Consider the following 12,862-nt stretch of genomic DNA (forward strand, 5'->3'; position numbering starts at 1 on the left):
TTAAATGTTTGCCTTTATAAGAGTTGCCTTGGTCTTGGCTGTTTCGTCACAACAATAAAACCTTAACTAAGCCAAGACAGAAATTACCTAAACAAAGCATTATGAGCAAACTTTTGATTTCTTGAAATTTTGCTCATAATGCTTTGTTAGGATTTTTTTTTTGTTTTTGGTGGTGGTTGTTGTTTACATTTATGTCTTTTGCTTGTCTACTACAGTTTCTGATTTTGTGTATTTATGGGTTTTGTGGATGTGTGTGGAGAGGGTATGTGTCTTTCATGTTTTTTCTTTGTTTTTTTTTCTTGTGTTTGCTTTGTTTTATTCTGGTTTGTTTGTTTGTTTGTTTGTTTTGGCCTGATTTTTTTTTCTGAAGAGAGAAAGAAAGAAGGCATGGAGTTAGATGGGTGACAAAGTAAAGAAGATCTGGGAGGAGACAAGGGAGAGAAAACCATGATAAGAATATACTGTGTGAAAAAAAATTTCAATTAAAAAAATCTAAGGTCTGGAAGGAACATATAATTCTCAATATATTACAAAATCTTTGCCATGATAGCACAGTATGATACTCATTCACGGGTTTCAAGATCCCTGTGGCCCCTAGACCACCTTACGCTGCTTACTATAGGATTTAGAGGAGACAATAGGAAGGTCTTACATCATCTGACCTGTACATAGTTCAGTACACACAGTTGGACAGTTTTGTAGGATATGGGCTATCCTTGACACTCAGATCTGACAACCCCATTGTGATGGCAAATTCCCAACCTGGCATTGCAGCACTGCCCATACAGAAGATGTTGGTGTGATTTCGGTGAATCAGTATCTATCTGCACTTGATAAGCATGGTACTTATCAAAGATGACAAGATACTAGCCAGGAAGGGATTAAGCCCTGGAGTAAAATCCAGCTTTCAGAGACAGACTACTGCAGTGAAACCATCTTATGGTGCTAAGCAGGTGTACTGAGGAGTGGTTCTTACTTGGAGCACTGTTCCATCCGGCTTCACCAGGGTCATTTCTTCACTAGTAGGTAGTGGCCAGCCAGAGGCTTTGCAGATGGGGCTAAATTTTCCACTGTTTACTTCAATGTGATTTGGCAAATCCTCTATCTGTGGAGTCATCATTGGCCTGCCTACATTAAAAAAAAAAAAATCAGAACAATGTAGTCTAATCTTCAACATAACAGCAATAGCTACTCTAGTAGTCACTCACTCTGGTTAAATTAATCATTAACTTTACAAAATTTACAATCACTTGAAAGATGGGTCTATGAGCATGTCTACAAGAGATTGTCTTGATGAGGTTATCTGTTGTGAGAAGACATACTTGGTACATTTCCCTGTTAGGGATGCTGATCAGGGGGAAGCAAGCTGAGCTTATCATTCATTGTTCTCTGGGTCTTGACTCTGGTTGCAATGTGACCATCTTCTTCAGCTCCTGCTGCCTTGAGTTCCCCACCATAATAGGGAAGTACCTTGAGCTTTGAGGCAAACTAAACCTTTCTCTCTTAAGTTGCCTTTGTCAGAATATCTTATCATGGCAACAGAAAAAGAGACTAAAACCTACTCTACATGAGGGCTTTATAACTATTTTAATTTATCATTGCCTAATAAATTTGAGGATACTATTAATATCTCTACTTTACATAAGGAACTGAACCTCAAAACCTAGACTCAAGCTCAGGTCTTTCTGAACCCAAAGTTCACAGTCTTCTGCCATGGTGCTGCACTCAATGTAAAATGATCATCATAGCCACACACTGCCCCAAACCTAGTTCTTAGTCCCATCTTGCTTTTGAAAGTGATTTATAAAATAAATGAATAAACAAACAAACAAACAAACAAACAAGTTCCCCAATTCAGGAAACAGCCACACAGTGTTTCCCATCAACAAAATGATCCTCGGTATGGAAGTATAAGAGGTCTTTCACTGGTTGAGAAATCTGTAAGTGATGAGTAAATAATAAGAATGGAGTGATTTAAATTATACACAATTTTGTCACAGACATGAGATAAACTCTCCCAAAGCAATCTAGCCAACAGTAAAATAAAAAACGGTGCTGCCATATTGAATGAAGAAAAAAATTCCCCAGTATTAACAAAAGCAACACATGGTATCAGGAACCGATGTGCCTAGTATCTGTATCATTGAGAATGAATTGACTTTTAAAGTTCAAGGTCTTTACCAAAAAAAGGAAATTCTGATTATCTTAATTAAATACAGAGATGGATTTTGGTTTAACTATATCCCCAAAGGTGTCTGTCCTGGTAATTTGACCTTTAACATGGCAGTGTTTTGAGGTGGTGGAGATTTTTATAGATGAGACCTCTATGCCAGACAGTCAGGTCATTGGGCCATGCTCTCAGAAGAGATTGATGTAGTCCTTTCAGGAGCACAGTCAGTTCACTCAGAAGTAGATTAGCCTAAAATGAATAAGTCTTTTCCTTCAATCCCTCTGGTGTCCCGTCACATTGTATGCTATTTCCTGTAGGCGATCTTGCTGACTTTCTCAGCCATTTTGTCACAGAGACAGAAAGCCAAACCAGCTGCCTTTTTCTGAGTAAAGACTGAGTTGGAAATATATTTCTTTCTAAATCACATTTACCCTTGTAAAATGTATTCCATGCTCTTTTTCTAATGTTTTATGTGCATGGGTGTTTTTGACAGCACGTATATCTATGAAGATCTCAGCAAGCATTTGGCTTATTCAGAAATGAGGGTACTATAGGCATCTGTGCAGGTGTGAATGAAAATGACCCCCATGGGCTCAGATGTTTAACTCTTTAGTCCCAAGTGGTGGAACTGTTTAAGAAGGACTAGGAGTGTCAGGATTAGACGTTAGTGTTCTAGCCTTCATTTCCTACAGTATCTCTTAAACAGTTTCAGTTAAGAAACAAAACAGGAACAACTCAAAAAGACAGAGAACATCTGCGTCAAGAGATAAATTAGAGGTTGAGGTCTCTGAGAGGGGTTCCACTGTGTTGTGGGTGATTAGATGTCAGAGAAGATTTGTCACTGGTGATGGCTTTGAGGTTTTAAAAGCCTCTGGGACATCTCCAGTACTTTCTTCTCTTTCTGTTTACCCCACCCTGCTGTCTCTGCCTCCTGCTTGTGGATCAAGATATTAGTTCTCAACTGCTACTCCAACTATCTATAGCCAAGCCTTTCCTTTGCCATCAGAACCTCTACTCCTCTGGAACCACAAGCTAAATTAAACTTCTTTTATAAGTTGTCTTGGTCATGATGCCCTATCATAGCGATAGACAAGAAACTACTACAGATCCTTGAAAGAAATAAAATGGGTATTTGTTGTTTTATTTTGGGGTGTGTGTGTGTGTGTGTGTGTGTGTGTGTGTAAGAAATAGCTAGAGGATGTTAGCATGCCAGAGTAAGAATTACACCAGTAGGGCTCTCTTCAGACATGCTGAACATGACCCTGACCACAGTGTTACCTTGCTTTACCTTCTTTCTCACACTGCAGCCCTTGCCATCCTTGAGAGCAGAGGCATCCTTGGAACCGATCACACATCTCTTCATTGGTACAGTGGCACCTGAGCTTACAGTCTGGTCCATAGTAACCAGATGGGCATGCTGGGAACAAAGATGTCATAAACTTATGTTAGTATAGAAGAAGGCTCTCAATGGCTAATTTTAGTTTCCTTCCATACTATCAACTTTGCTGAACTATATACAATAGTGTGCCATTTGTGAGATTTATTGAGACTTAAAGTTTAGTCAATTTTGTTTCCAGAGAATTCAATAACTTTCTACTAGAATACACTTCATAATACAGTATTCCAAAAAGACTACTTGAAATCAGGGAAGAATCTATGTGGGCAGAAGAAGCCAGGGAGCTTTTAAAAGGGAAGTGAAATTTGGAAGATAGGAATGGTGTGTTTCTCATTTTTCAGTTTTTGGCTTAAGTGTTGAGTATGATCGACACCATGTAAGAGGATAAAACTCAAAAGAAAATCTGTCATCTTGTGAGCCTGGAAAGTTGGAGGAAAGAGCCAGTCACTGGGGAAAAAAGGAAATTAGAAATACTGGGTTGAGAAAAAAAAAAAACAGGTCTTTGGCTGACCCTTGAACCAAACGCATGTTCAACATACTCAGAGAAGCCCTGATAAAGATGGAAAAACCTGAAGAGAGTTTGGCCTGATGACTAAGAGTCATAGCCCATAGCGTGAGCACAACCAAGTCAGTAGCCTACTAAATTAAAACAAAGTGAGCATTCCTCCTGAGGGATATATCATGCTCCAGAATCCCTACAATGTAATATTAGGTACTCACGATAAAATTTCAAATTATTCAACATAAGAAGTGGTAGAGAAGTGTGTTCAATTTTAAAAAAAGAAAGAAAGAAAAGAAAAACTCAATAGCAACTAACTGCAAGGACCTAATATTACAAAAAAGAAGGCAAGATTTTAAAATCAATTATAATTATGTTCAAAGAAAGTACATTCACAACAATGAGGAATTTCAGCAGACATTCTCAATCTGCAACGGGAAAACTACAGTGATTGTTAATCTCAATTGTCAATGTCATAGGATCTAGAATACCTGGGAAATGAGCCTCTGGGCATGCCTGTAAGGGATTATGTTGATAAGGTTAATGGTGAAAGGAAGAGCTGCCAGTTGTGGGTGACCTCATCCCCTTAGCTGGGATCCTGGGCTACATAAAAAGTGAGCTGCACACAGGCACCATTACTCTCTGCCTTCTGACTGTGCATGCCATGTGACCTGCTGCTTCAAAACATCTATTCAGGTTTTTCCCTGCTGCCTGATGTCCCCACCAAATGGAATGTACTCTTGAATTATGAGCCAAACAAACCCCTTCTTTTTTTAAGTTGCTCTTCTTAGTGTACTGTTTTCACTAATTTATTTATTTATTCACTTTATATTCTGATTGCAGCCCCTCTCCTCCCAGTCCCCTTCATGCAGTCCCTCCCTCTCCCCTTCTCCTGTGAGAGGGAAACACCCCACTAGTACCAACCCACCCTGGAACATCAAGTCACCACAAGACCAGGCATATTCTCTCCCACTGAGACCAACAAGGCAGCCAGCTAGGGGAACAGGATCCACAGGCAGGCAGTGGAAACAGCGTAAGGCCCCACTCCAGGTGTTGGGGAACCTGCATGAACACCAAGCTACACATCTGCTACATATGTACAGTGGTCCTAGGTCCACACACCCCATTCTCACTCTTTGGTTGGTGTTTATGTCTCTGGTAGCCACCAAGAGTCCCTCGCTCTGTCGCCCACTCTTCCACAAGACACAGTGAGCTCTGTCTAATGTTTTGGTGTGAGTCTCTGCATCTGTTTTGGTCAGCTGCTGAGTGGAGCCTCTCAGAGGATAGTTATGCTATGCAAACATAACATATGTTATGCAAACATAACAGAGAATAATGAATAGTGTCAGGGATTGGTTCTTACCCATGGGATGGGTCTCAGTTTGGGTCAGTCATTGGTTAGCTACTTCCTCAGTCTGTGCTCCATCTTTGTCCCTGGTACACAGGACAAATTTTGGGTCAAAGATTTTGTGGGTGGGTTGGTATCATTATCCTTACACTGGGAGTCCTGCCTGGCTATTGGTATAGAAATAGTAGGTTGATCAATGGAATAGAATCAAAGACCCAGAAAAAAAACCCTCACACCTATGAGCTCTTGGTTTTTGACAAAGATGCCAACACCATACAATGGAGAAAAGAGAGCATCTTCAACAAATGGTGCTGTTCTAACTGACACTCTTCATGTAGAAGAATGCAAATATATTCGTATTTATCACCCTACAAAAAGCTCAAGTCCAAGTGGATCGAGAACCTCAACATAATGTTCAACATAATCAGATACACTAAACATAAACATAAAACCAGATACACTAAATCTAAGAGAAGAGAAAGTGGGAAATAGCCCTGAACATATTGGTGTAGGAGACAACTTCCTGAACAGAACACTGATGGCGCAGGCTCTAAGATCAACAATTGATAAATGGGGCCTCATAAAACTGAAAGACAAAAAAAAAAAACCCAACAACAACATCAAAGAACTTCTGTAAGGCAAAAGACAGCATCAATAGGACAAAATGCCAGCCTACAGAATGGAAAGAGATCTTCACCAACCTACATCTGACAGAGGGCTAATATCCAAACTACATAAAGAACCAATGGACAGAAAATCCATAAACAGATCTGTATATTTATTGTCAATTGATTCAGTAAAGGAACCAAAATACACAATGAAAAAAAGATAGTCATGTCAATAAATAATGCGAAGGAAACATAGGCAGCCACAAATAGAAGAATAAAATGGACATACAAAAATCAACTGAAAATAGATGAATGACTTAAACCCAAGACCTCAAATTATAAAATCTATTAGGAAAAAAAAATAAAAGAAAAAATTTTAGGCCAATTTGGAAAATGACCTGGGCATTATCCTAAAAACAAGCCAATGAGACAAATAAGAAAATTTGCACCAAATTAAAAGGCTTCAGGTAGTTAGCAGAGTGGAGACCATCAGTGGACTGGAAGGAAATAGCTATAGGCCATATATACTGTAAGAGTTTCTTTCTAGTACATAGGAGAAGGTCAAGTAACTAACAAGCAAGAAAACCCGTTTTTGTTTGGTTGGTTGTTGTTTGTTTTTTTAAATAGGCAAAGATGGAGCAGAGACTGAAGGAAAAGTCATTCAGTGATCGGCCCAACTTGATACTCATCTCACCAGTCCCTCAGACTATTAATGATGCTATTTCGTGCTTACATACAAGAGTCTAGCTAGCATAGCAGCCCTCTGAGAGGCTCTACCCAGCAGCTGACTGAGACAGATGACTGAGACAAACAAACATTGGAGATAAGTAGGGACCCCTATGGAAGAGTTAGGGGAAGAATTGGAGGTCCTCAAGAAGATGATAATCCCCCAGGAAGACCAATAGTGTCAACTAACCTGGACCCCTAAGAGCTCCCAGAAACTGAGCCACCAACTAGAAAACATACATGGGCTGGTACGAGGCCCCTGACACATGTATCAGAGGATTGCCACGGCTGCCTCAGTGGGAGGGGATGTGCCTAATCATGTGGAGACTTGATGAACCAGAGTCAGGGAATACCAGGGGAGCTGTCCTCTCAGAGGCTGAGGAGATGGAGGATAGGGGGAGAAACACTGCAAGGGGGACCAGGAGAGGGGGCAACATTTGGGATGTAAATAAATAATTGTAAAAAAAATGGGCAAAGAACTTATGTTGACATCTCTTAGAGGATATATTAATAGCCAATATGTACACAAAAACATATTTAATAGCATTGGTCATCAGGGAAGGACAACGGATGTGGCCCAACATGAACATGGTCCTGGATGTGATCACTGATAGCCCACAGCCAGATCACTTCAAAGAAACACAAATTAAGAACTCAATGAGACATCATCACATTGCATCTGTTAAAATGGCTAGGATCAGTATGTCAAAAGATAGCAAACATGAGTGACCATAAAGAAAAGAACACTCATGTACTGTTTACAGGTATGTAACTACCCAAAACCAATGTGGACGTTCCCTAAAAACCCAAGCAAACAATCACACAACTACCGTAGGCTACAGAAACTCTACACCTGGAAATAAAATAATTTTACATGTGGGAAGGTGAGGAAGAGAGAGAAAGACAGGGAAAGAGGGAAGGGGGGGGGAGGGAGAGAGGGAGGGAGGGAGAGGAGGAAGGAAAGAGGGAAGGAGGGAGAACCTCACGAAAGAAATTCTGTGACTATTATTAACAACATGGATGAGTCTAAGTTGAATTGTCTAAGCTGAATAAACCAGACAGAGAAGGGTAGGTATTTTTTGCTCTTTCCTGTAGATGGAATCTAAGGAACAGAAGCATGGACAGTAGTTTCCAAGGATTGGTGGGGCAAAGGTGGATGTGTTAGTTAAGGATACAAAGTTTCAGTTGTGGTGTTTAAGGACCTTCTTAGAGATATACTGTGGCAAGTACAGGCAGGTATACAATATCACATACTTCAAAATTGGTGAGTGTAGACCTCAAGTGTCCTCACTATAAGCACCAAGAAAAGTCTGAGATAAAGGATTTGTTAACGAATTTGGCAATAATTTTTAGTTCTTGAGTAAGATCCCTGAGTAACAGGAGTTAATTTTATTCTTGAACCTTAAATCTCATCTGGATCTGTCCTAAAGCCTGATTTTTATGGCATAAGGCAATAAAATAAAATAAATCTTTCTTGATTTTTGTACTCAAAGCATTATCTAAAACATAACAGCAACATAGCTGCCTGGAGATTCAATATAAATGCCGAACCTCGGGTCCCAGTCCAGAACCGTGCAAGTCAGAATCCGTGTTTTAACAAGATCCCTAGGTGACATGCAGAAGAAACATCTACTCCCAGATCCAATCTCGCTGTCCAATATATGTCTTATTCATCAAAAAAAAAAAATCTGTGACTTAAATCCCTGCATCCAACAACAGGTAAGCGACCAAGTGATCTAATGCATCCTGTTGCTGATGTCAGCTAGCTTGGCCTCTGGACTCCAGCTGCAGTTTCCCCTGTTCCCCACGTAAGTGGTGCATACCTTCATTGCACTGCAACCCCCTCCAGCCTGTGGCACAGGAACACCCATAGGGGTCTGGGAGACAGAACACATAAGACTTGCATCCCTCTGGTCCACTACATCTTTCTTTACAGGTCCTGCCGAATGTGTGTGGCTCACAAGCTGCGGGAGGAAACGACACAAAAGCTGATTCACAATCAAATCGTAAGCCCTTGAAAGGCTGGACTCTACTTTTATAAAGTTTCTTCTAGACAGGGGAATTCTAATCTGAAGGCTGGGGATTCAGATTCTGGCAGAGAGATGGCCATGCCTTCCTTTATAATCCACTTAAAAAACAAAACTGCCTCCCAAAGAGACCATCACTTAGTTTCATGGGTTATGAGCCTTCATATTGACTGTAGCCCCACAAATTGGTGTTTCTGATATAACTTTCCAGTAACATTGCAGTAAATAGCCTTTTAAAAAGTTGTCTAATCCACACAAAGGTGGTACCATGGACCTAAGGAGAGCTATTTAGCTCCCTTCTTCTCTATGTTCAAGCTATGTTTAGTCTTCAAGTATATTCACTTACCTTTCTCACACGTCCTCCCCATAAACCCAGGAGGGCAAATGCATTCCCCAGTATCTTCATGGCAGACACCGTTATTCTTGCAAGTAATACAAGGACGGTTACAGTCGGGACCCCACTTCTGAGCTCCGCATCCTATTGTTAAAACAAAGAAACACGGGGGTGGAAAGCATAGTCACTCAATGAACCGTTATTGAGCAACTAATATATGATAGTCATTTTAGTGGAGAAGGGGAATGAAGACAAAATACAGTCTTGTCACTCTAAAAGCTAATAGTGTAATGTGGAATGGAATAGTTAAACAGTAAATAGTGACAGAAGCAGAGACAAGAAGTACCAGATCCTGTCTTGCCAACAGAAAAGTACATAAAGAAGGCTTTCCATGAGAGCAGGATGTAAACTGGGAGTATAGGACTCCATAAGCAGCAAGAAAGATAAGGGCAGACCATGTGTTCCAGGCTGAGGCACTAGGAATGTTCATGGTATGGTCTGAACTGAAGCAGTTTTAAAACTGATACCCTGATCAGTGGTGTATTCATCATCAAGGCACCTGACAGAAACAAATCTCAGACCCACAGCCAACAAGCCCACACATCGACTCAGCCTGGAGTAGGTGGAGGAGGGCTAAGGCTAAAGAGAGGGATAGCCAGTTGGATGCACTATTTCCACTGGAAAGTATATAAGAAACAAGTGAAACAAAAAGCAAGATATGTAAAACTCAGCTTAAGGCAGTAAAATGCTTCCTAGATTCATCTTTCCTTGTTGCTTCCAACACTTAGTGGTTTTAGATTGTTAATTAGACTCAAGAATAACTTCAAATATACAGAAACCTCAGGAGTACTGGTATGGTTCTTTGTATCTGAAATTTTGGCTTCATTTTTCATCTGTAGGGAACTAGTATCATTGTCTCCAGGCACTAGTCTCGTGGTGCTTGGATACATGCCTGCAGCTGATGTAACCTCAAACTCTCCTTGGCAAGAACCCCTGGCTATCAGTATTTTCTCTAAAATAATCAGGAAAACTATCAACACATACCAGCCTCAATAGATAAGGTTTCAAGATGTCTGAAAGCTAATAGTTACACTCCTTGGCATATAATAGAAGAAAAACTGCATAATTAGTGTGAGCCAGGCTACTAGGCACTTACACACAATAAAGTCATAACATAAAGTCAGATAATTGAAGTGAAACAGGCTCCTCGTACATGAAACTGTTCTGTAGCCTAGTGTCTGCCTGTTGGTATAGCCTAGCCTCATCCCCAATCCTAGGAAGAAGGATAAAACTCCCGAGGATAATCGGGTTGATCTCTTAGGATGGAGAAGTTAGAGTTGGTTGATAATCAAATAATATCCACTTATGTGCCCTGGTTTTTAAGCTTTGCAATGCTATATTTTAAGGAGCCATATATTATTCATGGCATGCAAAGGAAAATAAAACCTATGTTGTAAGAAATCTTTTGTCATGAAAAAAATTTATACTCAAAAGCAATCTATAAGCATACTGGTGGGGTTTCTAAGACAAAATGTTAAAAGCACTATCTGTTTCTATGCTTTAGTTAGTACAGAAGAGATGACTTGTGACTCCAGCTTCCCTCAATAAACATCAAGTAAGTCATATTGAGGAGCTGTTGTTAAACAGGGTGAGCATAGCTCCACTCAACCTTCCTTTGAATGACTTTAGATACTAGCATGCTTCTCAAATAGCTTTGTTAAATATGCTAACACAGGCAACAGTCATATACTCCACCCCCCCCCCCCCCCCCCCCCCCCCCCCCCCCTCTTTTGCTTTATGGGAAAAAGGCCAGATGAGCTCCAAATTCTAATCTCTATTTCCTTTTTGACACATACCAAAAACTGCAAACTTGATAATGGCAACTCGGTTCTGTATGCCTAGCACTTAGAAGTCTAAACTAGGAGATTTCCCCAATATACTAGTTTAAATATTTAAAGATTTTAAACATTTTCCTGATGACAATATGATCTATTAAGAAATAAATTTCTGGTTACTACACTTGTTTCCTAGTACACTGTTCCTAAAACCCTCAAAGTAATAAACACCTTTTGTATGCTAATGAGGATACTTTTGAATGCTAGTTTTGGTGGTAAAGGGGCCCTTAAGTAACTTTATGATAAGGGTCATCAGAAACACCAAAGGAGATCTGGACACTTGGGACATTAGTCCCACCTTTAATCTCTAGGGTGGGCTAAGGGCTGAAAGGCTAGCTAATGACTGAAGATTGAGGGAGCTTTTGGATTAGAAGGCTCCTGGAGAGTGCCTGGAAGTACTACCACCTCATCCCTGCACCTTGCCCTGTGTACCTTTGCCCTGTGACTGGATCCTCTTTACTGTTTTTTATAATAAACCTAATTCTTTCTCTGAGTTCTGGGAAATGGCCTAGTAGTTCACCAACGCAGAGAATGGAACCTTGAGAAACCTTGGTTTATAGCTATCCGGTCAGGAACATACGACCTGCAGTTCCCAACTTGCAAGCAAAATAAGGACAATTTTATGTAACTGAGCCCTTACCTGTGGGATCTGACACTATCTCCAGGAGGAGGCAGAACAGAGTTAAGCTGGAATATTAACTAGTATCAGCTAATTAATAATTAAGAAGATATCCAGGTAATATCTTCTGGTGACTTGCTTGGTGTTGGGGGAGCCTACACACTAATGTCAGAAATTATGTGTTCAAGTGAGAGGTAAGTGTAGGAAAACTCGACTTCTGGTCTGGGCCCGAGCATAGAGCAGGTCACAGACGGCAGCTCTGTACCCAACCCCAGAAAACCGAGAGAAAGAGGGACTCCCAGGAGCTTTAACTCAGGCAGCATCCCAGGTAAAAATGAATCACCTGTGATGTCTGCTGTTAGAAGTTCTAATCCAGATGCTGGCCTCTGAACTTATACTACTCAGACCTTTGAAGGGCCACTGACAAGAACATCAAACAGCTAGAGATTGACATCACTAATCTGAAGAAATACCACGTTTTGCTGTCGGAAGAGACCTAAAATCGCAAAGATACTTATTGGACTTGATTTACTCTATTACAATAGAAAAGGCTGTGTACAGCTCTTGACTGTGTACAGCCCTTAAAGGAGAAGGTTGCCTTTACATAGACAAGACAAGGAGGGTTAAAGAGAGCATGAAATAGGTCAGTGAAGGCCCTAAGAAAAATCAGAGAGAGAAAGAGACAGATGAATGCTGGTACAAGAATTGGTTTTCAGCCTCTCCAAGGTTGTCAACCCTATTTCCTCCCATCTTGGGACCATTATTTGGGTTCTTTTTGCTTTTTTTCTGCTGGTCCCTGGCCCTCAAATAGGCAGACTAACTCTGTGAAACAACAGATAAATAATTTGGTAGCAAAACCTACTCAGATACATTATCATAAGTTAGCTATGGAGGACCATGAGACTCAAGATGAGGTTGTTACTTTATACAGGGTGTTTCCAAAACCCATGTCCACCCAACCTAAAAGGGGGGAATTCTGCCCCTAGACCAAGCAGAGAGGGGCCACCCAGAACCCCCTCTGACTGACGATCTGAATTCTTGCTTAGGCTTCGAGGCTAAGCACTGCAAGGGAATATAAATAAAAGATAAAAATATCTATCTGGGTTCCCTGAGGGACAAGCCTGACTGCATAGGGGTTGATGTCAAAAATATCCCCTCTTCAGGAAAAAGACATCAGGATGGGTATGGCCCTCATGCCTCACTGGACAATGACAGGGGGACTGGAGCCATTACAAGGTCC

At 40.7% G+C, this 12,862-nt stretch overlaps 1 protein-coding gene across 2 annotated transcripts in view; it reads right to left on the reverse strand.

The window, feature by feature from the left end:
- The window catches only part of Tek (TEK receptor tyrosine kinase), a 118,307-nt gene that overhangs the window by 51,563 nt on the left and 53,882 nt on the right, over positions 1 to 12,862 (reverse strand). For both annotated transcript variants that reach the window (XM_028773388.1, XM_028773389.1), the window contains exons 5-8: positions 9,121 to 9,252; positions 8,571 to 8,711; positions 3,459 to 3,587; positions 977 to 1,128 (exon numbers count right to left, since the gene is read on the reverse strand). In XM_028773388.1, the coding sequence (XP_028629221.1) occupies positions 977 to 1,128; positions 3,459 to 3,587; positions 8,571 to 8,711; positions 9,121 to 9,252 (554 nt within the window). The remainder of the gene's footprint in view (positions 1 to 976; positions 1,129 to 3,458; positions 3,588 to 8,570; positions 8,712 to 9,120; positions 9,253 to 12,862) is intronic.

Source organism: Grammomys surdaster, unplaced genomic scaffold (assembly GCF_004785775.1).
Source record: "Grammomys surdaster isolate TR1022 unplaced genomic scaffold, NIH_TR_1.0 225, whole genome shotgun sequence".
Taxonomy (NCBI): domain Eukaryota; kingdom Metazoa; phylum Chordata; class Mammalia; order Rodentia; family Muridae; genus Grammomys; species Grammomys surdaster.